This window comes from Coccinella septempunctata, chromosome X (assembly GCF_907165205.1).
Source record: "Coccinella septempunctata chromosome X, icCocSept1.1, whole genome shotgun sequence".
Taxonomy (NCBI): domain Eukaryota; kingdom Metazoa; phylum Arthropoda; class Insecta; order Coleoptera; family Coccinellidae; genus Coccinella; species Coccinella septempunctata.
In genome coordinates this window covers 9,336,411-9,360,540 of record NC_058198.1, presented here as the reverse complement: position 1 = coordinate 9,360,540, position 24,130 = coordinate 9,336,411, and the positions used below count along the sequence as shown (strand labels likewise).

The following is a 24,130-nucleotide window of genomic DNA, read 5'->3' as shown; positions in this document are numbered from 1 at the left end:
TAAAATTTTAAATGAAAAGAAAATAAGCTCAGCTGGGAATAATCAATATGAGATATATCATACTACGAGTTCATCCCTTAGAATAGTTTTAAGAGATCTGTTGTACGTCATGTCTTCACAAATCGATAATTAGGGAAATTCAAAAATTATCGTACTTTAGGTTCCGGAATCTATGTTCTAAAATTCAGAAGAAAGGTTATCCAAGTGTCAAAATTTCAAATGTATTCAAAAATTTCAAAGCATTCAATTTGCTGATAGATAATTTCCCAAATGATATAAAATGGATTTATTGGAATTCCAGGATTTGAAACCTGTACCTGACATTGTACATACATATACATCTTCCTTGAGAAATAATTCCACACCTATAATAATTGATAATGGTGAAAAATTGTTTGCAGCTTCCAATGTACCCCAAAAACAATATTTATTATTTTAGGTTCATACCAGTGTCGCGTTGGTTGGGCTACGAATTCTGAACCATTATTAGTATTCAAAAATTTGATTGCGAAGCTGAGAAAAGAACGCTATAAAAAAGAAAATTCAGATACTTCTCAAATACCTCTGATTCAAGTTGGAAATGATATAGTAAACATTGAAGCAGTAAGATTTCAGCTCAAGTCTCAGTTTGATAAAAATATCGTAACCCATTTCGAAGCCCAGGAACAGTTATTTGATTATGCATTCTCTCATTTAGGAATTGATACAGACAATATAGCTCATCCAATTGTTCTAACAGAGGCATTTTTAAATCCCAATTCATCTAGACAATGTAATTTGCACTTATACTTGATATTGAATTACTTCGAATGCTCAAGTAGAGTAATTTGAATTATTTCATTAGTCTCTAAGTTGTCTCTACATTTAAACTACCTTTATTTTCAGATATGACAGAGCTGTTATTTGAATGTTATAATGTGCCTGGATTATCATATGGTGTAGATTCACTATTTGGTCGATTTTTTTCTGACCCTCAGCAAGAGAATGCTTTAATTGTAAGTCTTGGATATCATACTTGTCATGTTATTCCAGTTTTGAAACACAGTGCAATTTTTGATAATGTGAGGAGGCTGAATACAGGAGGGCAACATGTTATTACATTTTTACATAGAATATTACAGCTGAAGTATCCTGCTCACTCTACTAGTATAACACTCAGTAGGGTAGAAGAATTACTGCACACAATATGTGAAGTTGCTTTGGATTATAGGTCAGAGTTGAACAGATGGTTGGATACTGATTACTATGAGAATAATATCAAAAAAATTCAGTTACCATACACTTGTAACGTACCATCTACCCTCACATGTAAGTTACTCGGCATGTGAATGTATGTATGTATATAGTTTTGTGCACATTAATTTTACGTTATTTTCAGTAGAACAACAGAAAGAAAGGAAAAAGGAACTTGCACGTAGGTTGACCGAGATAAATGCAAGAAAAAGGGAAGAAAGACTAGCTGAGGACGAAGATAAATTGTCGCAGTTATTACATATACAAGAAAAATACGAAATTGGTATAGATGGAGATGAATTGGACAATGCCCTAGCAGATTTTCAATTGAAAAATGTGCAAGATCTCCAGAAAACGATCACGAATCTATCGATGAGAATCGAAAAAACAAAAATAAAGATGAAAACAACGAAGTTCTCTGAAGAAACAGAGGAACCTCCTGCAAAGCAGTCAAAATCAAATAAAATAATTTTTGAGAATGAGAAAGACTTGAATGAGTATCTTCAGAATATTAAGAAATCTGTAAGTCCATCATTGAAATAATAATATTTTTATTGATTACATCATTTTTAGAGGCAAGATATACTGAATAGAAAACTGTTGAGAAAACAGAAAAAACAGGATATGGCAAAGAGAAGAACAGCCGCTGGACAAGAAAGGATGCGAATTATTTCGCAATTAGCTAGAAAAGAAAAAGGAAATGATGATTTTGGATTGAGAGACGAAGATTGGGATATATATAAAACAATTAGTAAAGATGGTAAGACATAAGGAAGAGAGTGACAGGTTCATTGCAGTAGTAGGATTTATTGGGGTATTTCCATCATTTTGGGCTATTCTATCCAATGTTCCAGCTAGCATTTCAGATTCCCTGAAGATCACTGGCGAATGCTAGCCAAATCGTTGGATATCATAAGCCAAAACGATGGAAATTTCCATTTATTTTTAATTTTACCAGTGGCTTTGATGGTATACCAGCTTTTATTCTGGGGGACTGTGCTCATGTGTTTTCCAGGCCTCTGCAGACAATCTATAATTTGGCTTTGAAGAGTAGTTGCTTCCCAGATATATGGAAAACTTCCGTGATATGTCCAGTTTTTAAATCCGGGAAAATAAATGACATCTCGAATTACAGACCTATTACTCTTCTATCCAACTTTGCAAAGATATTCGAGATGTGTATATATAACAGAATCTTTCCCCTTGTCAGGAACCTCATATCGGATAGACAACATGGTTTTATTAACAAAAGATCTACGTCTACTAATTTAGCAATGTTTACACAATTTGTTTGTGAGGCTGTGGACAATCAGTTGCAAGTGGATGCTATATACACCGACTTTTCGAAGGCCTTTGACAGAGTAGATCACACAATTCTATTGCAGAAGCTGGAAGGCTTTGGCTTCGACCGTCAGTTGCTCCTGCTGTTTCTTTCTTACCTCACCAATCGTATTTTATATGTGGAATTTAGAGGTCATAAATCTCGTTCCTTCCCTGCACTCAGCGGCGTTCCTCAGGGCAGTAATTTGGCACCCCTACTATTCCTAATTTTTATAAATGATATTGGTGACCAATTGCGCTGTTACTTTTTGTTGTTTGCGGATGACTTCAAGCTTTTCAGGACTATATCATCTTTGAATGACTGTAGGTTACTCCAACAAGATCTGGATGTGCTGGACCAATGGTGCACTGTAAATAAACTACCACTAAATATTAATAAGTGCAAAACCATGAGCTACACTCTAAAGAGCACATTGGTTGAACATGTCTACACTATAAGCCAGGTAGTATTGGAAAGAGTGCAGCAGATTAGGGATTTGGGAGTTGAGTTTGACCATAAATTAACATTACTTCACCATTATAACTCTATCACAACAGCTGCAAAGCGAATGCTTGGCCTCATTTTTAGGGCGTGTCGTGATTTTGAGGATCCCAACTGTTTTACTGTCCTCTTCAATTCGTTTGTTCGCTCCAGGCTTGAGTATGGATGTATTGTCTGGGGTCCAATATACAACGTTCACGTCGATCGACTGGAATCTGTTCAGAGGCAATTCTTAAAGTTCTTGGCATTTAGGTTGGATGGAGTTTACCCTCCTCGGGGTTTTGACCATAACACGCTTCTGAATAGGTTCTCGTTTTTGTCTTTAGAGAACAGAAGAATCTACTGCCAATGTCTTGTCCTCTTCAAGCTGCTCAATTTCTATATGGATTGCCCTGATTTGCTGGCCAAGCTAAATTTTCGTATTCCGCGCAATGGTAGTAGACTTCAGCAGGTGATGTACCTTCCTAAACCCAGGACTAATATGATGATTAAATCACCTCTATATGCTATATGTCGACAATTCAATGGTATATGTGCTGATGTTGATGTCTTCAATGATAGTGTGCGTGCCTTTAAGCTAAAACTGGGGGAATTGCTGCATCTTGGGCAGATGCATCATTAGCCTGTAAATTTTTAATTTTTTTTTTTTTTTGTAAATGTAACTCTGTTGTATTAGTTATATCAACCTTGTACTTGTATGGTCTTTATAATTGGGAGAACCTCCTGTTTAGACGAATAAACCTTTTTTTTTTTTTTTTTTTTTTTTTTTTTTTTTATTTTACTTTGAGAATGTTGTGAGTTTTTTTGTCATATGAATTTATGATCTAGACTTGATATGTTACTTCATTCTCAGGAGGGGACACAGACAGTGATGCTGAAAATGAGAAGCTGTTAGAACTGGAGGAAATCATAAGGGAATACGAACCCAATGACTTGGAAGTTGTGAATCCCGGCGAAACTTACCAGTTACATGTTGGAATTGAGCGTTTCAGAGCACCTGAACTCCTGTTCAAACCTTACATGCTGGGTTCTTCTGAAGCCGGACTTTCTGAAGTTATTGCTTACGTTCTTTCACTCTTCAAACCGGAAGATCAGTTACTCCTAGCATCTAATGTGATAATTATTGGCGGATTGTCTTCATTGAAAGGGCTGAGAGAAAGAGTTCTCAGCGATCTGATTTCCGTAAGACCGTTCAGATCTAAAGTGAATGTGAAGGTAGCAAAGAACATTGGTTTAACATCATGGTATGGTGCGAAAAAATGGTCCAAACATCCGGAATTCAAGAAAAAATTATTGACACGTCAAATGTACGAGGAGTTTGGTTCTGAATATTTCGTAACACACCCATATTCGAATCCTTTCTACAAGACTCCAAAGGGGCAAACTATTGATGTGGAAACTTGAGACAATTTTAGGTTTTCTTCATTTGACATTTTGTAATTTTATTTCAGCAATTTATTTATTACATTACAACTTGTACAGAGATTTTTGTGCTGTATATGTGGTTATCAATAAATCGAAACATGATTTCTTCTTCATTCTGTTTGATTTTATATCAATTCATCACAAACTAGAACAATTTATTTTGAAAATGGCGCAGCTTTTTGAGAACAGAAGCTTATGCTATCAATAACCATTGTAAAAAGACATTGGAGAACGAACCTGAATAGACTTTTAGTCATTGAAGAAAGTAATTTTACACAAATTTCAGAAGGTTCTACTTAATAGTGCCAGTGTGTTTCAATCATGAACAATTTTTAGCGAATAACAATCTCTTTGAAGCAGCTTTCTTAAAAATGTAGGATTATATCCAGAAAAATTTTACCATTTTCAGCAATCTACTTCTGGTATCAACAGGTTAATTAATTCAACAAGAATGTAGAGGATAATCAACTACATGGACCATTATCAAAATTCAAACAATGAAGGTATAATCATAACTATACATTCTTTGTTCTCATAAATCATAAGAGATAAATATGGGACACTTGGCTCCTTGGCTGGATATTGGTATTGATAGGTATTTCATTATCAGAACTTCTTGCCCGAGACCCCAAGAAATTAATTGATATTCAGTAACTTATTGAGAAGTGGTTGATTCAATCAACGGTGGAGCAGGAAGCAGAACAGGTATATATATTTAAATGGGCTCTTGGCATACATAACCTACACCCTCTGACCCTGACTCAACGTCTGAAATGTTAGGTTAGTTATTCACTGACAGAATCCAGAATCAACAAGTGTCAGGTCTGGTTTTGTTTGTTGTTTAAGTTTATTTGTAGTTGCACCGCTTACATAAACCTCCACTTCTAACATGATATTGGAATGAACAATTATAAACTGATTGACTGTACAGTGTCTGCTAATTGACTTGCAGATATGCGGTTGCTATTGCAAACTTGGAATTTCAATTAAGATGATCTAACTGTATTACAGCTGCATAACAAATGGGTGTGACATAAATAACGTTAGTTTCTTTTCATATGTTCCACTATTTATTCGCTGATTTCCAACATGTTAGAAGACCAAGATAGACGGAGTTGTTCTAGTTATATACAATCTTATTGGGAAAATTTGTGTTCCTGTTTAAGAGCAAAGCACTCTGTCCATCCTGTGGACACTGTAACACCGGAATTTTCTGAATTTGTGGTAATAAATTCGAGAGTACGTCTACGGTGCATTCACATCCTGCCAGACGTACCACGTAAATCCAAAACTTTAGAATTTTATAATGAACAAATGAGGAGTAACCGAAGTTCATTATCGGAAGAGTATTGGTTCACCAAATGGAACAAGCCGCACAAACCCCAACGAGTTGGTAGCTGTAACTGTTCTTTCAGGAAATCTCTGAGACTTTCTACATTAGCTAGTCAAGATGTGAATATCATCGATAAACCTCCAAGGTGCGAAACTATTTAACAATCCATCTGAGCCTTTCTGACAGTGGTTCGATTTTCAGGGCAGCTTTTCATGAAAAGACAGCTATTAGAATAACAAATGTTGAAACTTTTGTTGAAAGATTGCTTCATAATACAATAATTGAAGCACTTCAGGAGTATTATATGATGGAATCCCTCAAAAGAAATACATCTGGTGTCATCAATTTGGCATTCACATTGAACGAAGATGGTTTGAAATCCGAAAGTCACCAGGGGATCGAAACCAGTGATACCTCAATTTCTAATAAGGATATTAAAGGGGAGAGTAGAGTTCTGCCTGGAAAAGAACTCGATGCCAACAATACTCAAGACTTCAGACGTTGTAGACACAATAGAAGAATAAAGGTGAGTGTGTCATTCAATGCTACATAATTTTTTCTCCTCATTGAATGCTTATGAAGTATATTTTTCTGCAGAAATCATTGGTGTTTCTTTTTCATGGTATGGGAACATCTGCCGACATATGGTGGCTGGTAATTAAAAGCTTAGTTAATAAAGGTTATGAAGTAGTAGCCCCCGATATGTTAGGCCATGGTTATAGCTCTGCCCCAGATAAAAAAGACGATTATTCCTTTCAAAATTTATTACTACATGCCCTCACCATATTTGATAATTATACGAATACTGAAGAGAATCGGAAATGCATACTCATCGGACATTCCTACGGATGTAGCTTTGTAACTGCCTTGTATCATCATAGAGCTTCATACATCTCTAAAATTATACTAATAAGTGGCGGAGGACCTACACCATTAGCACCCCCAGTTCAACAAGATGAATTGACTCATTCTGAATACTTCCAAGCTTTAATTGAACCTCTCATTTTTTGTGGCGTTAATAGAAGTGTATTTTACCCACCTAGAGGGAAATTCTTTGATATTTGCGAGGGATACGAAGGAGCCCCAAGGCACATATTAGAATTTGTTAGAATGGGGCAGAGTTGGCCTGGCGGGGATGCTGCGTTTCATAGAAGAATATTCGTTCCCACACTTTTGGTTCATGGTCTTCAGGACAAAATGGTCACTTTGGTGCAGGAGTGCGAGATGGAAAGAGTAAGAATTTTTTTTTCTGAAATTTATTATATTTATCCATTAATTTATTCCAGACAATACCTCGATCATTTCTCGAATTGATACCAAATGCAGGTCACATGCCAATGATGGAGACTCCAGAGCATTTAACACATATGATTCTCTGCTTCTTTGATTGTTGGCCTTGACTTGTTCAAAAAATTATGACTGAAAATTTTCATACGATACCATTTTGTTATAATTGTCCATAAAAAGTATTATAATCGCATTATTCTCAAAATGTGTTAACTTGTTTCTATTAAGCTAAGATTCGATTATCACTGAGCTTTTTGATGATTTTCAAAGACTAAAACAGTTTGACAAAAATTTTTAGGATTCTCATCACATCATGCATTCATTCCATTAGAATTATTTGAATATTCCATATTGTTAACTGTTTTTCTAAGAGAAAAGAATTTGTGTTGTAATTGAAAAACTTAAGTGTGGCACAATTTTATTGTTCATCCTAAGACTGTGATAAGATCATGAATCAATAATTTTATGTACAAAATCTCATATACGTATTATTTATTCTGTAAAATACATTTATAAGTAACTGAAATATTTTAATATGCTGTGAATTACAAAATGTATTGGAAGATCTGAAGTATTCGGTAGCATCATGTTGCTCCATTTCCAACTATTTCTGATATTTTTGGAGGATTATATGTAATAAATAAAATATACGATGATTACTTGGAATCTTTATTCTTTTTATCACCTAGTACTCCTGACAAGAGATAATAAGCAGAATTTTATTGAGAATTCGAGGTTTAACCAAATTGCTTTCTGTGGAAAGTTGGATAATTCGATGACAAGACTTAAAAAACCTTATTCCATCTCATTTCCTTGATAAATTCATAATTCAACTACAATGTAAACTTTTTTTATTGAATGAATGAAAACATTCTCTGTTTATTTAGTTAATGGAGTTAAATAAGTATTCAATTATACAACACGAAATGAAACAGCATCCATATGGATGATACACTGTACAAAAAGTTTTTGCTCAAAAAACGCGAAACTAAAAATGCACATAAAATATATGTACAAAAGCAAAAGTGTTTATATCCATATATTACCTTATATATTATATTATTAATTAATATAATATGAAGATAGATATAATATTTTAAATATTTGTGATATAGTAAAGAGAAATAAAAATAAAATATAACTAAACACAAAAATCGCCGATAATTTTGACCAATGCGGTTGAAAGTGAAGGAATGAAGGAAATCTGTATGGGAAAAATGCTCGTGTTCCATCTATACCGACTTTGAAAAGGAATATACATATATAAACACACAATAATCGCAGATATAACAGAAAATTGACACATAATTTCAGATAAGATCCTGCTCTATTGTGTTCTAGTGGTTATGCTAAGTTAGTTAGTTAGTTTCAAATGTATTGGGTTGAGATTTTATGATGATATGATGATGAGTCGTCTAACCCTGACAAAATAATCGGACATTCACGATTCAGGAGCTCTAGAAACAGGCGGGAAGATGAAAGAGATTAAAACACACCATTTTTTTCGTCAGCCACTTCAATTTTATCGCACAATTGGTTCTGCACGTTCAAAGTGTGACGCAGGCAGCCTCATCAATATTGTTCAATCAATCTAAATCGGAATATAATATATGTCCTTCAATTGATACATGTATTTATAAATATATGTTATAATTAGTTGTTGTAATGCGACATTTTTCAGAATTAGATAGATAGCGGTATCGTTTTGAGGGTCCTGATTTTTTCACAAAGCTTCACCAAGGAATATTGGCTTGTTTAAATTTTATTCCTCGATTTTCAACCTTCTGAATTGGACTGATTGGGCTTTTCGAGCTACGGAGATCGATTTTTGTATAAAAATAGGACAGAAAATGATAGACGAATTGATTTTTTGATATAATACCTTAATTACTCCCAGTAATATCTACATGTTCCATTATTACGTTAACTGATTCATTTCATAAAATCTTTTGTGAAACCTGTAGTGAGACTTGTAAAAAATTGAAGAGATTATAGCTGCAGCAGTATATTGCTACTAAAAAAAATATATTTTATTGAATCTTAAAAACTTGCGATGATTTGAAACACTTTTTAATACCGAACAAGTAAACTTTATATAATTCGAGACAATAAATACCTGAACAAACGTGTGTCGAAAATCATTACACATATACCTACCTATATGTATATCTATAGTTGCGAAATTTTGAGATCTTATCTGAAAATAAAAACACGAAGAAGATTTGGGAGCGTTGAATTTCCATACAAAAAATCAAAATATTTATCCAACAAACAACTCAATTGAACTGTTTTTGTAGCGACTCACAACATCATCATGTCCAATCTATGCATAGTTGGGATTTTTTCATTAAAGTTGGAGGCTGAAAATCTTGAATGAAATTTCTTCACATTTTTTATCTGATTATATTTTCGATCTATTTTTTCTCATTTATAGATACTTGAAATTTTATCTTTGAGAATCTGTTTGTTAATCAATAAAATAACAAGTTCTAGTTGGGATCACGAGTATGCCAATAAGTATCCTGAATTGTTTTGATATTCAAAAACGATTAAGTATATATGGAGGTGTGTCTTAATCTGGGATTTGATAGTTCCAGCTTGTTATTCTCATCCATTTCGGATCACTTCTGAAAACACTAAGAATCAACCAAATTGACCTCTTACTTAGATGTGGCAAGCATAACCCTCTCTCCTAGATAAAAACACACTGCCCAAAAATTGAAGTGGACAGGTAATTTGCGTACATATGTAATAATAAAAAAGGGGAAATAAAAAAACGATTTCATATATTCACTCATATATTAAGTTAGGTTAACCTGAAATATTACAAGAAGCAAGAATGCTTTAGAACAACAATATGCGGTGGAAAAATGAACAAAATAAAGATTTTAACTGGTGTGCAGTCTGCATCAGGGTTGAATAAGGTTCCATCTGCTTAAAACCCCTAGCTCTTCGAAGCTCTCTTTTTGGCACTATTATTCGTCAATGGAGTTCTGAAGAATATTTTGCCGAAAGTACTGGCGAGCTGTTTTAATGTGAGAGGAGGGTCAGGTGAGAGTGCGATTGGTGTGACATTGCAGACAGGACATGATCAAAATTTTCTGACATCTTGACTCGAATCTCACACGATGCAATTCGATTTCGTGTTTTCTATTTCAAAATTCAGACGAGAAAGGTGAACACACAAACTTCATGCATATTGTGAAAATTGCTACAAATCCATTGAATACTTTTTTCATCATTTTACAAGTAAGATCTTAGATAAAATCTGAATTTGTATGAAATCAACAATAAGATAATACTCAGTACTCAGTACCTCGAGAATTACACAGTGCTTGAAAATTTGCTGATAAAATCGTTACATATTTTGAGTTTTGTGACTCACAATCGGATTATTTTTCATTCCATCCCCTTATTTTCAACTGATTGCTTTGTACGAATACTAAAAAATTTTTTTACATACAATCAATATTGATACTCGCTTTCCAGTTTTATATTCTATAATTTCTATAGTACTGAGATTAGAGGTACTGATAATGTTGAATCATATTTTCAGCTCATTTTTTCCCCTTCGATCGACTTCATTCGAGGGTCTAGAATTGAGGTATGAAACGTATAGAGAAATTATTAGATCCGAAAGTATCGATGGCAGATTTTCGCTCATATGGAATATAGTAAAAATAATTGAAATACATAGATGAAGATGGCACCTTACCAGAAGAAGTGAAAAAATATTTAACGTATAGGTATAATATATAGAATATCAGAAGTTTCGACCAATCGACTGTAAAGAATATGGTTTCATCGAGGGAAAATTTACTGAATATGTGATCAAAAAGTGTGAAAAAAAATTGAAACAATCAAGATACAATGGTTCCAAGACATTTTCAAGGAAATAGTAAACCTCGTTCCTTCAAAATCAATCAAGTTATCAGAAATTAATTTCTCAATGGTATAAATATCCATAAGAAAACAATTGTTGGCGTGGCTTTTTCTATCCTTTTCAATTGTAGGAGAACACCACCAAATTTTTTTCGATTGCCCCCTTGCTCTCATGCATAGAATGTCTTCTCAATTTCATTAATGTTAGTTTTCTGTTTTCCAAGAGAAAAATAAAAAATTGCCTCTCAGGTGCCATCTCTAGGGAGCTGTATCTAAGCATAAGGGCTACTCAAAAAAAAAAAGTTATAAGAAAGTAACACACTATTTTTTGACAATATAAGGAATCACTTCTTAAATTTTTCGCCATTCCTTATTACGCAAAAATTTTAAGGGTTTTAAAATCTTCAAATCACAAGCAGCGAACTATGGATAATTTCCAGAACAATGATGAACAACTCAAATTGAGATTCTTCAAATGAAGAAACTCAGTAGACTAAAAACCTAGGTACACATTATACAGGATTGGGCATATATATGTCTGGATTTTTTTTATTTCTTCAAGCCTTAACTCCAAATAAAAACGGTGAAACCCGTCAATTCATTTTCAATTATACCCACCTTTCCTGGAAAAAAAATTAAGTGCTTTAATTCCTTCAAAGCCTCAACGACAACTCCATCCGACTTTTTTCACTATGTATAGTGGAATTCTCCACTATCTTTATTCATTTTTTTAATCAAAAACACAAATTGATAGATTCTCAACGAATTCCTTAAAATTAAGACACTGATGATAGTACAATTTTTTTTATTTAATATTTTTCTCAAACCCCTTAGCTGCAGCGTACCCAACAGCTCACGGTCACTTGAAAAACGGTAGGATGGGGTTGCGTATCCAAGGGGTTGGAGAAGAATACTCAATTCAGTGAATGTCGCAGTTATGCATTAATTTTTACTCACTCTGTGCATATAGAGTACGCTAAAAAAACTTCAACACCGTATTTTGGAATGAAGGAATCTTTGTCTCAAAAATGAACAACTTCTCTACACTTTTTGCTCTCTATTTTATTAAAATAAAATGAGGTTCTCGTTTTTTTTGTGTAATGGAATCTTTTTGTACCATTATTCGGAAAGTGTTATGAATATTTCAAGTGAAATCTTAAATTTTACATGGAAGTTCCTGGAAACATACAGGTCGAGTCTCTGACTCGTACAAATATTTCAACTGTAGATTCTTGAGGTCAAAAGAATAACTTTTCTCCTATACCATTTTTCCTATTTAGCCCTGATAAAAGGAAAAGGCCATTTTAAATTTTCATAATAAGCTGTGCCATCCTTGGAAAAACAAAATTACCTTCAGCATGACTAGCTAAATCTGAGACACTACACATCTGTGGATCTTTTAAAAAGAGTAGCATTCGTACTTAATTTTTCAAATTTCACATAATACCTTAAAATTTTTGAAAATGAAACTACTCAGAAACTGCGCATTATACGAGAAAATATGAAAATACTTTTATTTTACTAAACATTCAAATATTCCGTAGATAGCGTCCAACTTAGTTTTCAGAGTTGGGTTCTTCGAATTTTTGGTATTTTTATGGTACGTTATGGTCATAATAATGTATGAGAAAACTGGAAGACTTTGTGTTTGAAAATGATTCATCAAACAAATGAAAAACTATATTCCGAAATTCTTTTCATTCGATAACACCGTTTGTGAGATTTCTTTATGGTTTTTCAACAGCCTGTATCTTTTAAACCGAGCCGATTGGGAAAAAATGGTAAAGGAAAAAAGTGTTTCTTTTGACTTCAATAATCTACTGTTAAAATATTTGTACGAGTCAAAGACTCACCCTGTATAGGCTCTACTAGTTTATTCTAAGAGATCTCCAAAGGAGCCAATAAATCATCAGAAATTTGCTGAATCTGAAAACCATTTATAAGTGTTAGTTGTGTTTAATACGGGAAGGTTCTGTCTTATTCAGATCTTTGATCTTACCTTCAACCAGTCAGGAAGAACTAGCAGCATGATGTCTTTCATGCAGTACCTGTGTATTCAGATTGATGGGGTAACAAAAAATATAATTGAAAATTCTTCGATAGGTTCGAAAAAATTGGCTTTCGGCCGATTTGACTGCACAATTAGCTGTATACATGACCATCATCATCAACATTAAGTCTGATAAAAAACGCATTCAAAGATACCCCTAGCTCCATCATTCTTATCTTCGAAGATTAATAAGCTACACGTCAAGCAAAGATTATCCAGATCATCCTGATGAAGTTGCTTCTAAAAAATCCTATTCAAAAAATGAGATAGGAATCTATTAATGCAACTCACAATATGTATGGATTAAACTACTGAAACATATTTATGAAACAATGGAATTCGCGAAAGGAACTTTATCTCATTTTATCAATTGATACGATCGAGATCCTGAAAATTCATCCGACTGATATTTCGATTTTTCTTACTATTTAAAAGGAGGTGATCGAGGGGTCTGTCATCAGTTTATTCAGAACCAAATTCGATAGAAGACACACACACAATAGTGAAAAATGAGACCACTGTTCGTACTGCTTCTTGCGGTTACAACTTTAAAGGCTGCCTCCATTGGTAAGTGGCTGAGAATGGTCTCGAGTGCTTAGCAGTGAAAGTGCCTATTTTATTAGAAAAGTGTCTTATCGAGTGAACGTTCCCACTTCTGCCTTCCTTCCATTTTTTGGATCTCCCAAATTCAACTTCTCAAAATTAAATCAATTCTGTTTAATTGATCATTGAATTTTTTTTTATTGAATATTTTTTGTTCCCAGGCAATTCTAACATCCGTCTCGATGAATATTCTCCGGACCATCGTGATGTCATATTGACCCAAACGGAAGAGGGCGAATACAGAGTGATGGACCTGCAAGATGTGAGGCTTCAAAAGAGTGCTACAGTTGCAGATATCCATTACTACCTGTATACGAAAAAGAACAAAGATACACCTTACCTCATTGAGAACAACGATGTATCAGAACTGGCTAATTCCAAATTCAATCATAAAAAAAGGGTTGTCTTCATCATACATGGATGGAACAATGACTACACCAGCTCAGTGAACACACTGGTGAAAGGAGCTCTGCTGGACAATGCCGATGTAAATGTGATAGTTGTGGATTGGGGAAAATTAGCCAACAAAAACTACTTCACAGCCAGATTTTCTGTGAGGAAAATCGGTCAATTTGTCGGACAATTCATAAACAACATCACCGAGAAGTATAAAAAGTCATACAAGGATTTCGTTATAATTGGACATAGCTTAGGGGCTCATGTTGCTGGGGTAGCAGGAGCTAACACAAAGCAGAAAGTCGATTACATTGTAGGTCTGGACCCAGCATCCCCTTTATTCACTTTGCACAACATCGATGACCGTTTGGATACCACAGATGCCGATTTCGTTGAAATAATACACACTAGTGGAGGTAAGTCGAAAAAAAATTTTTTAGGTCTTGTTTCTACATATTTGTTTGTTTTCTCAGGACGTCTAGGCTTTTTGAGCCCAATTGGTCATGCTGATTACTACCCCAACGGTGGAACTTCACAGCCAGGTTGCTTCTTGGATGTTTTCGGCTCTTGTGCACACTCAAGATCCTATATGTACTTCGCTGAGTCAATCAGGGACAAAGTGAGAGAGTTCCGTGCTTTCAAATGTGACAGTTACAGCCATTTCAAAAAAGGAAAGTGCAACTCTAGTGAATCCGTAATGGGAGAATTCACCGTTAACAAGAAGTGAGTAGACTTTCTTCCAGACCAAGAAAATCATATTTTTTATTTAGAAATTAAGGCTCCAACTTTCACTTTCTGTGGAGTAAGATTTGGAGCCTTCATTTCACACTGGATTTCGAGAATATGTAATTTTTCTTTGAATCAATCATATTTTTTGTCCATTATTGCTTTTATTCATGCCTTCTTTTGCTTACAGTGCTAGAGGAACTTACTACTTGGAGACGAAATCAAAGGAACCCTTTGCTGAAGACTTCAGAACCTAATTTGCACTACTGTGACATGGATTCTTCAAATATCAATAATTTGTTGCCCTTGTAAGATATTATATATACTTATGCTGTGTTTCATGAAATTACCTTGAAAATCTATAAATAATTGTATTGTTGTAAATACGAAAATCCGCATTATTTTATACTTTTAATAAATTTTTTTAATGCAATTTCTTTCTGATTTAAAATGAGAAAGTTCCAAACTCAGGTCCAAACACTGCACTTCACTATTGTAAGGAAGCGATAAAGTACCGAAGAAAAATATTTTTTTTCCACTTGTAGTCGAAATTCGGATACACAAGTCAGAATTCTGAGTTACAAGTCGGCATCTGAAGTTGTTTCTTAAATGTTGGACGAACTCATTAGATTCTATTTTTCACATCACTTCAACTACAGTGTTGTTTAGTATACAGACGTTTTGTTCAAATCACCCACTTGAACAAAAGCCATCATAATGACAAAAACTTACTGTTAACCGTACTACGTCTATTCCACCATAACAACTTGCATCTCAGAAAACAGATTCACAATTTGCAACTCAGAATTCTGACTTATATATCTCGGAATTCCGACTTGAAACTCAGAATTCTGACTTATATATCTCAAAATTTCGACTAGCAACTCAGAAGTTTGTCTTATTTCTCAAAATTTCGACTTGCAACTAAGAATTCTGACTACTATCGCAGAATTCCGACTTCCAACTCAGAACTCCGACTTCCAACTCAGAATTCTGTCTTATATACCTCAAAATTTCGACTTGCATCTCAGAATTCTGACTTATATCTCGAAATTTCGACTTGGAACTCAGAATTCTGACTTATATCTCGGAATTTCGACTTGGAACTCAGAATTCTGACTTATATCTCGGAATTCCGGCTTGGAATACAGAATTCTGTCGTATATTTCTCAAAATTTCGACTTGCAACTCAGAAGTCTGTTTTATTTCTCAAAATTCCGACTTGCAACTAAGAATTCTGAGTACTATCTCAGAATTCCGACTTTCAACTCAGAATTCTGTCTTATATATCTCAAAATTCCGACTTGCAACTCAGATTTCTGTCTTATATCTCAAAATTCCGAATTGAAACCCGAAATTATGACTTTGTCTCAGAATTCCCACTTGCAACTTGGAATTCTGACTTATATCTCAGATGTTCGACTTGCAAATAGGAATTGAACCTTTGGAAAAGCTTGTGCTTGCCTTATTTTCATGGCACACCTTTTCCAGTTCACATAGAAATGAATGTACTCATTGTCGAAGACGTTTGGGATATATTTCTTTCCAGAACTTACATTCGAGAAAATTTAAATCGATTTTATTCCGAAAATTTGAACGAAAAAGTGAAAACCTTGACCGTATCTTGTCTTGACATTGAATGCTACATAGTTTTGGCCAACTCCTCCTCCAGAGTAGATTGGATAAGCGTTTTCTTCTTCCATTTCATCTAGGACTGAAACGCAAGTAATATTCACTGGACCATCAACGTTTATCTGGAACAGAAGATGTTTTTTAGCGTCTGGAAGGAATGAACATGGTCAATTTTTATCAATTTCAGCACTGAAGGGATTTTTAACGACGAGAGTGATCCTTCAGCAAAATGAACAGAAGATTTTTGACACAGAGATGATATCTGACACTATTTAGTTGTAGCATTGAGTATTAAACTTAATTGTTGTAGTTATGTTCAGTATTACATGTGCCTTACATGCCTCAAAATAAAAACTATTGTTCATCAATTAAATTATAACTTGATACATAAATAGAAGACAATAATCCTACCCTTATATTTGCATCCACATGGCTCCTACCATCATTCTTCACAACGATATGTTCTTGGTGTAGCACTTCATAGTGAGGATAACATCTACCGATAAGAAGGTTATGAGGTTTTTTCAAGATTTTATAATCAACTGGAACATGGAAAAATAAATAAACAATACGAATTACTCCAAGTATACATACTTGATGCTGGTACAGTAGTCACATTTTGCTTCGTTATGATGGTCTTTCCATTGGTGACGAAGGTGTCATTTTCACATCTGAAGCGTTGGATTAGAAATAATAATATGGTCACGAATAAGAACAAATATTTCATTTCAAAGTGATAATCTCTTTCGATCTTTCATTGACTAGTTGGTGATTTGAAATAACAGACACTGGATGTATAGAGAGGTCATCACACTGGACTGATAAAATGTGGTCGATTGTAATTTATGGTTTGTGTGACAATCTTAGAGAAGCTGAGAAGGAAATATAGCACGATCAAAACATCCTAATGATTTCCGTTGAATTGTGGATGGAAATCTAACTAGAATGGTTATATTTGTAGATTCCTTCGCCAAAAATGTGATTTTGTGAGGGCAAAGTGTATATATTATATCCTGGAAATGTAGAACATGTCCCTGTCGGAGAAGAAATGAGTTTCAACAAAATTTCAATGAAATCCCTGATATTTACTAGGAATATTTTCCGAAAAAACAGTTTTTTATTGACAATTTCCTGAATTTACTTTTCGTTCTTTAATTAAAATTATTTTGAATTCATTTGAAATGATACGAAAGCGCTGAAGTGCCACACAAAAAAAAACAAATTCCAAATGTACAATTTCGACTTGCAAGTCGGAATTTTGAGATACAAGTCAGAATTCCGACATGCAAGTCGGAATTCTGAGATACAAGTCGGAATTCTGAGATACAAGTCGAAATTCTGAGATTCAAGTCGCAATTCCGACTTGTAAGTCAGAATTTTGAGATGCAAGGCAGGAGGAGGTCTAATGACTTTTGTTTTTTTGCATTTGATCCGTGAATGTGTTCTTGGCTTCTTGGAGGAGTTTTGGATGAATGAAATTATATTCTATTTTTCTCTTCGGTTGCACCATAGCTGAACTGTCCCAAAGCTTCGTGCTCAGTGCTTGTGAAAGCACTTGGAATATTTTTGTACTCCCGAGAATTATGCTCCTGGGAACTTTTCAAAACCTTTCTAAGTGCTTAGCACTTTGTCGAAATTCCTACATCCGGTTTCATAATCAAGTTCAAAGTCACTTTAAGTTTCGTTTAGTATCAGTTTCGGTAGGGTTAAAGAAAAGCTTTAAAATTGAAGGGATGTTTAGTTTGATTATAAAACTGGCCGTTAGTCCTAAGTAATCCCTATAAAATGCTCGCGAGAGGCCTTCGGAAATCGTGTCAAAACACGAAGAAGCGATCGACTTATTGTCATCCTAAGAGCATATATGGATACTACAGATATATTGTATATTATCATATTATCTTGATTCCCCGTAGGCAACCACGAACCCCTCAGAAGCTCTGTGAGCTTGTCAGAATCAATAACGTCCGTTGTTAAAACTTTTGAAAAAAAAGAGATAGGGTAGGCGTAGGTTAAGGGTCCAAATGTGCCTATACATGCCTTAAATGAGACAAATCTGCTCTACAGAGGGCATTTTACTGACATGATTCGGCAACAATCGAATGCAACAAAGCAAATGTTATTCGACCAATTCTACCACCACTACTGCCTTGCATCTCAGAATTCTGACTTGTATCTCAGAATTCCGACTAGTGACTCAGAATTCCGACTTGCCAGTCGGAATTCCGACTTGTATCTCAGAATTCCGACTTGTAACTCAGAATTCTGACTTGCAATTCGGAATTCCGACTTGTAACTCAGAATTCTGACTTAGCAAGTCGGAATTATGCATTTGGAATTTGTTTTTTTGTTGTGTGGCCCGCCAGCGCTTTCGTAAAATGACTAAATCGATTCAGGTGAGAATTGGAGCATAGTTTGTGAGGTCTTAGGTTTTTTTGAACATTGCTTAGATTCAAGCATTCATTTCAGTTGTCTTCATTTCATATTGAGCACATTTTATAGTCTTATTTCACTAAATTCGTTAATGGATTTTCTATATTTTTGATAAAGGCGTAAAGAAAAGGGATGAACAGAAAAATCTATTGAACCTTTTTTTGTTTTGTTAGAATGAAAACAGCTTTCCCATACCCCGAAAATTAATTCGATTTCAAAATTTTTAGATGAAGGAGACCAAAGCCTATTTTACAAGTCATTATTTTCGTTTTCATCATATTATTCAAGATTCTTCAAAATCTGGTATGAAATTTCATAAAAATATCTAATCTCATTTTTATCATACGATCACCTGACATTAATATGCATATCTATTGTTGTAATAATTGAATGTTTCTGTTGGCTGCAAAAAAACTTGTTCACACGCTCATCAAATTTTTTTCAAAATTCACAACACTAGAACAGAAAATTTATTGAAATAAATTCAAATTGTGAATCTATTCAGTATTCGTGAACGGAAATTATGTCATAAGAAATTATCATATCATATTATCAATTTTCCATTGAACCGCAGAATTGTCCGATTATTAACGTAATATTGAAAGTAGTTTGTGGGCATAAAAGTCTTCATATGATATTACCTACTTAATGAGTGAATTCAACTAGAATTTTTGTAAAAATTTTGTGATTTGTACGGTGTTTGGTTTGTAATTAGTGAAACCAGTATTGGGGGAATATTTGAGGAAATTAGGGGGTTTTACGGCTACAGTTTTTCCATTAAAAAGACCGTGAAGTTTTGGATTTAGTTTTATACGAGATATCTTGGGTCTGCCTAATTTGAAGAAAAATATTAAAATACAAGCAAACCAGCGGCTTCGCTCGCGTTATATGGGGCAGAATTGGAAATGAATCAAGAAAGGAGTGAAATTTATTCCAAGAATTCATAACTTCTGGCTACGAATATTCGTAAAGAATTTAGTAACCATTGAATAGGTGAGGATAAAATAGTTCCAGTTATAATTCTCTTGAATAAATTTAGCTGTGCATCAATTTTTTTGAAATGAGCACTATTAACCTAAAGAAGGCAACCCAATATTGGCGAATTTTTTCAACATTCTGGTAATTCCATACGAAAAAATTCCTACCCCTTATCGTTATTAGGTTGAGATTCATGTGAAATCATATTCTGGTATTCTAATTCTGTATGATTATTCGTTTTTGTTCACGATTCAGAGATCTTAAAATATTGAATCAAAACTCATTGATAATATAATTAGTGATCCAAAAACATGAGGAGCAGAGTTGAGTATCTACTATCGAAAATCTACGAATAAATCAATTGATGTAATTGACATAATATAATCGATGAAAAAGTTAATCTACACGGTTGATAACGAAACATTTTAACTTATTTTCTGACACCGTTTGTTCCACCATTCCTTGTTCTTCATGAGTTCATTTTTGTACGATTCGCAAAAGATTCTGACAGCTCTTTCCTCCCTCGATGTTTTGAAACTCCAGCGTTATTCAAAATACTGATCTAGAAACTGGAAAATAGTATCTAAAATATAATAGCCATTATAACAATGGATTTCCCAAAATCTTCGAACAAATTTTGTTTGGAGTGTGAGGATTCAAGTCCATTGCCTAAGCCTCCAGAACAACCTGCCAAATTTTTCAGAACCTACATAATTTTTTTCTTTTTTTTTTGGTGTTTACTTTTGAAGGGTGGCATGTATTTGTAGGAAGACCCTTTATATTTCATTATCCTGTTTTATATTCACTTCAGTTCATTGAACATCAGCTTCCTCCTTCAAGCGAATAATATCGTGAACTTAGAAAGTCTGTTTACTTGTCGGGTGCAGGAAACTAACAATAGAGCATTGATCTTGAAGAGGACACCATGACATTCACATCTCGGTAGAAACCTCAGCATTAGAACCGTCTTCGACGTTTACTTTCTTCACTGATTGAACGATCGCAAAACGAGTATGTAAGAAGTTGGCAGTGGTTAATTATGCGCTAAATACTTGCAACTACCTACTTTCTCTCGAATAAACCGCTATTACAATCAGACGGGCGTCTGCTCAGCAGCAGCTGAAAGGGCCCAATTTTTTCTTAAATTTTTAAATCTTCGAAAATATGCAGAAGAGACATGGGTTGAAATGAAAGCAAAATTGGATTTCTGTTGTTGAAAAACAGATTAAATGATGAATGAAATTTCAAATTAATGTTCCCTATAGGGCAGATAAAATTTCTTCACAAACCTTTTAGGGCTTTCACTCCCAATCTCTGAAACAAAATTAATTAAAAATGAAATCAACGATTTGCTCCTGCGTGAATTCTTGCACTAATTTGTCAGGAGCAAATTAACTAGAAAAAATTGTTGCCTGACAATGAACTCAAAATAAATAACGTTGAAACTATAATTCTTCGTAACGTTTCGGAGTCTATATCAGACTCCTTCATCTGACATTAATGTCAGACAAAAAGCGACAATTCCAGAAGATTTTCAAAAGTAGATTTTTTCGTCTGATGAAGGAGTCTGATATAGACTCCGAAACGTTACGAAGAATTATAGTTTCAACGTTATTTATTTTGAGTTCATTGTCAGGCAACAATTTTTTCTAGTTAATTTGCTCCTGACAAATTAGTGCAAGAATTCACGCAGGAGCAAATCGTTGATTTCATTTTTAATTAATTTTGTTTCAGAGATTGGGAGTGATAGCCCTAAAAGGTTTGTGAAGAGATGCAAAATCCTCCCAAAATAAATTTCAATCGATATCAGATAAAATTTGTTAAATAATCACTTCATGCTATATTAGAAACTTTTTCTTTCCACATATTTTTTGGCACTTTTTTATTATTTCCTCCACCTTCAACATTATGAGAGAAGTTTATATTGGTGTGTATAATATTTTTAGGGTTGAATAAATTAGTGAAGTCAGAACAGGATTAGTGCCCAGAAACATAGAAGAAGAAATATATACATTTCGAAATTTTCATTGCTGATGTTTGTTGTTGTTTGTATTATCATTTGCGATTATTGGTGATTTTTTTCTAAAATTGATCATTTAAAACTCTAGACCTGTGGAAATTTTATTCTTGGAAATGGAAATTAGTTTTCAGATAACATCATACTTTTATCAATTTTATAACCAGAAAAATTTTTCATTTTATACAGGAATAAAATTAATATTTATCAACCAATAATAACTCAAAATAAAAACGCTGAAACCTGTCAATTGATTTTTTATAACTCTTTCAAAACAGTTTCATTTATACTTTTTTGCTGATAATCACGAGATTGAAATAAAAACACATAATATGGTTAGAATCTTTTTTCCGAGAGCTGTTGGGTAAAGTTGCAGCCAGGGGTTGCAGAAAAATATTCAATATTAAAGAGCCAAAAAATAAGTACAATCAGAAGTAGATTAACATGTTTCAGCGTCTCAATTTTAAGTTTTTGGTTGAGAAACTATTAATTCCATCTTTTTTGAAGAGACTTTTGTGTTTTTTTTTGATAACCAAAAAATTGAAAAAAAAAGAAGGAAAATTATGGTAAGATTCCATTTTCCGTGAGCATTCCAACCAGTCCACACTTGGTATACACGGTGAGTCTTTGACTCTTACAAATATTTTGACAGTAAGATTCTTGAGTTCAAAAGAAACACTTTTTTCTTTACCAAAATATACAGGCTGTTGAAAACCCATAAAGAAATGTTATTGTTAGTTCTATCTCACAAACGGTTTTATCGAATGAAATGAATTTCGGAATATAGTTTTTCAGTTATTTGATGAATCTTTTTCGAATACAAGGTAGCACCCAGTTTTCTCATTATGACCATCACGTACCATAAAAATACCAATAATTCAAAGAACCCAACTCTTGAAATTAAACTGGATGCTGGATGAATATTTGAACTTTTTGTCAAATAAAAGTATATTTTCTCGTATAATGCGCCGTTTTCGAGTAATTTGATGTTCAAAAATTAAAAATATCTGTGATATTCGGAAAATTGGGTACTTTGTTCGAAGGCAACTCTTTTTGAAAGATCAACAGATGTGTAGTATCACAGATTTGGCTAGTTATTTTGAAGGTAATTTTGTTTTTTTCAGGGGTGGCACAGCTCATTATGAAACTTAAAATGGCTATATCTTTTTATCAGGGCCGAATCGAAAAAAAGGGTATAGGAAAAAAGTGTTTCTTTCGACCTCAAGAATCTACTGTTAAAATATGTGTCCGATTCAAAGACTCATCACCCTGTATGATTCCATTTGAAAAACGGAAGTTGTATGAGATTGCTGCTAAAGGGTTGAAGAAAAACACTCAATTTTTCTGCAAGAAAATAAGGGTGTTTAAAAAATCAATTGATGGGTTTCAATGTTCTTATTCTGAGTTATCGGTTGAAGAAATATTAATTTCATTGCAGACTTATGCTCAACCCTGTATATTTTTGCTGTTGTCAAGTGTTAAGTGAGAATTTTTCGAACTTGTTGTTGATTTCGGGTACAACATCAACTCCTTTTCGTTGCACTGAAATGATTTATATTTCTTCGATACTACTGACCGATTATTATCAGTTTTTCCTATAACGTTGAACATAATGAATGGGATATAATTACCTTCAATTAAAACTGTTTCAGAATAAGAAAACATTTATCACCTTCATTTCTCTGTTTAGAACCTGGAAGATAGTGTTCACGTCAATTCCAAATAACGAGAAACAATATTTGAAGGTGAGTGAGAAAATATTAGGCAAAATATTCAAATTCGATGAAGATTTGTCATTGTGTGTATGCAGCAAGCACTTGCATTATGGCACATGCATTTCTCCAATTTTTCACACAATATTTAAATTCCATCAGAATTATGTATTTTTTCATGGAAAACTTCCATTCAGCATATTCACTAGAACTAAAAGCGAAACTGTACATTTTGTGTGTTTCTCAGTGAGCAACTCGTTCTGACCATTTGGAAAATGAGTGAATGGTGATGGATTCAATTTTTCCGAAATTCCAACATGGATTCATGAATCAGGAAAAATATATGAGGAATGCTTTGGTTATACTCATCGTGGGTTCAGCTGTGAAATATTAAGCAGTACGACGAATGATTGCATTCCCAATTGAACTAAATTACAGCACGAAATACCGACTTATTTGAAGTCAATGTCAAATGTGTACAATTTTATATGGATCGATATACATATGCTTCATTCAATTGTTAACGTTGCTTATTAATGGAAGAGGGTCAGAGTCTAAGTTGATAAGCAATTCAGAATAATGCCCGAACTGCTGAATTATATGA

At 33.8% G+C, this 24,130-nt stretch overlaps 4 protein-coding genes across 4 annotated transcripts; 3 read left to right on the top strand and 1 right to left on the bottom strand.

The window, feature by feature from the left end:
- The first annotated feature begins 67 nt into the window (after positions 1-67).
- On the top strand, positions 68-4,591 carry LOC123321373 (actin-related protein 5). The gene is made up of 6 exons (XM_044908919.1): positions 68-383; positions 440-772; positions 886-1,308; positions 1,379-1,755; positions 1,807-1,993; positions 3,909-4,591. The coding sequence occupies exons 1-6, from the start codon at positions 281-283 to the stop codon at positions 4,457-4,459; spliced, it is 1,974 nt and encodes a 657-aa protein (XP_044764854.1). The 5' UTR covers positions 68-280; the 3' UTR covers positions 4,460-4,591.
- Positions 4,592-5,286: 695 nt separating this feature from the next.
- LOC123321910 (protein ABHD8-like) lies at positions 5,287-7,759 on the top strand. Its single transcript, XM_044909696.1, has 4 exons — positions 5,287-5,958; positions 6,015-6,339; positions 6,411-7,046; positions 7,100-7,759. The coding sequence occupies exons 1-4, from the start codon at positions 5,570-5,572 to the stop codon at positions 7,211-7,213; spliced, it is 1,464 nt and encodes a 487-aa protein (XP_044765631.1). The 5' UTR covers positions 5,287-5,569; the 3' UTR covers positions 7,214-7,759.
- A 5,684-nt stretch (positions 7,760-13,443) lies between these two features.
- On the top strand, positions 13,444-15,190 carry LOC123321911 (lipoprotein lipase-like). Its single transcript, XM_044909697.1, has 4 exons — positions 13,444-13,599; positions 13,797-14,447; positions 14,505-14,754; positions 14,948-15,190. Exons 1-4 carry the CDS (start codon positions 13,542-13,544, stop codon positions 15,012-15,014), a joined length of 1,026 nt encoding a protein of 341 aa, XP_044765632.1. The 5' UTR covers positions 13,444-13,541; the 3' UTR covers positions 15,015-15,190.
- A 1,092-nt stretch (positions 15,191-16,282) lies between these two features.
- On the bottom strand, positions 16,283-24,052 carry LOC123321628. Its single transcript, XM_044909341.1, has 4 exons — positions 23,833-24,052; positions 23,446-23,558; positions 16,801-16,931; positions 16,283-16,511 (listed from the first exon to the last, which is right to left on the bottom strand). Exons 2-4 carry the CDS (start codon positions 23,477-23,479, stop codon positions 16,326-16,328), a joined length of 351 nt encoding a protein of 116 aa, XP_044765276.1. The 5' UTR covers positions 23,480-23,558; positions 23,833-24,052; the 3' UTR covers positions 16,283-16,325.
- Between the last annotated feature and the right edge of the window lie 78 nt (positions 24,053-24,130).

Excerpts from the sequence above, each read along its gene's own strand:
- LOC123321373 (XM_044908919.1), top strand. The coding sequence starts at position 281 with ATGGATTTATTGGAATTCCAGGATTTGAAACCTGTACCTGACATTGTA. Across the intron at positions 1,756-1,806 it reads TTCAGAATATTAAGAAATCT|AGGCAAGATATACTGAATAG; the intron begins GTAAGTCCATCA and ends CATCATTTTTAG. Across the intron at positions 1,994-3,908 it reads TAAAACAATTAGTAAAGATG|GAGGGGACACAGACAGTGAT; the intron begins GTAAGACATAAG and ends CTTCATTCTCAG.
- LOC123321910 (XM_044909696.1), top strand. The coding sequence starts at position 5,570 with ATGTTAGAAGACCAAGATAGACGGAGTTGTTCTAGTTATATACAATCT. Across the intron at positions 5,959-6,014 it reads ATCATCGATAAACCTCCAAG|GGCAGCTTTTCATGAAAAGA; the intron begins GTGCGAAACTAT and ends TTCGATTTTCAG. Across the intron at positions 6,340-6,410 it reads GACACAATAGAAGAATAAAG|AAATCATTGGTGTTTCTTTT; the intron begins GTGAGTGTGTCA and ends ATTTTTCTGCAG.
- LOC123321911 (XM_044909697.1), top strand. The coding sequence starts at position 13,542 with ATGAGACCACTGTTCGTACTGCTTCTTGCGGTTACAACTTTAAAGGCT. Across the intron at positions 14,448-14,504 it reads AATAATACACACTAGTGGAG|GACGTCTAGGCTTTTTGAGC; the intron begins GTAAGTCGAAAA and ends TTGTTTTCTCAG. Across the intron at positions 14,755-14,947 it reads GAATTCACCGTTAACAAGAA|TGCTAGAGGAACTTACTACT; the intron begins GTGAGTAGACTT and ends TTTTGCTTACAG.
- LOC123321628 (XM_044909341.1), bottom strand. The coding sequence starts at position 23,479 with ATGTTTTCTTATTCTGAAACAGTTTTAATTGAAG. Across the intron at positions 16,932-23,445 it reads TGAAACAGTTTTAATTGAAG|TTGATTATAAAATCTTGAAA; the intron begins GTAATTATATCC and ends TCCATGTTCCAG. Across the intron at positions 16,512-16,800 it reads ATGTGGATGCAAATATAAGG|ATAAACGTTGATGGTCCAGT; the intron begins GTAGGATTATTG and ends CTTCTGTTCCAG.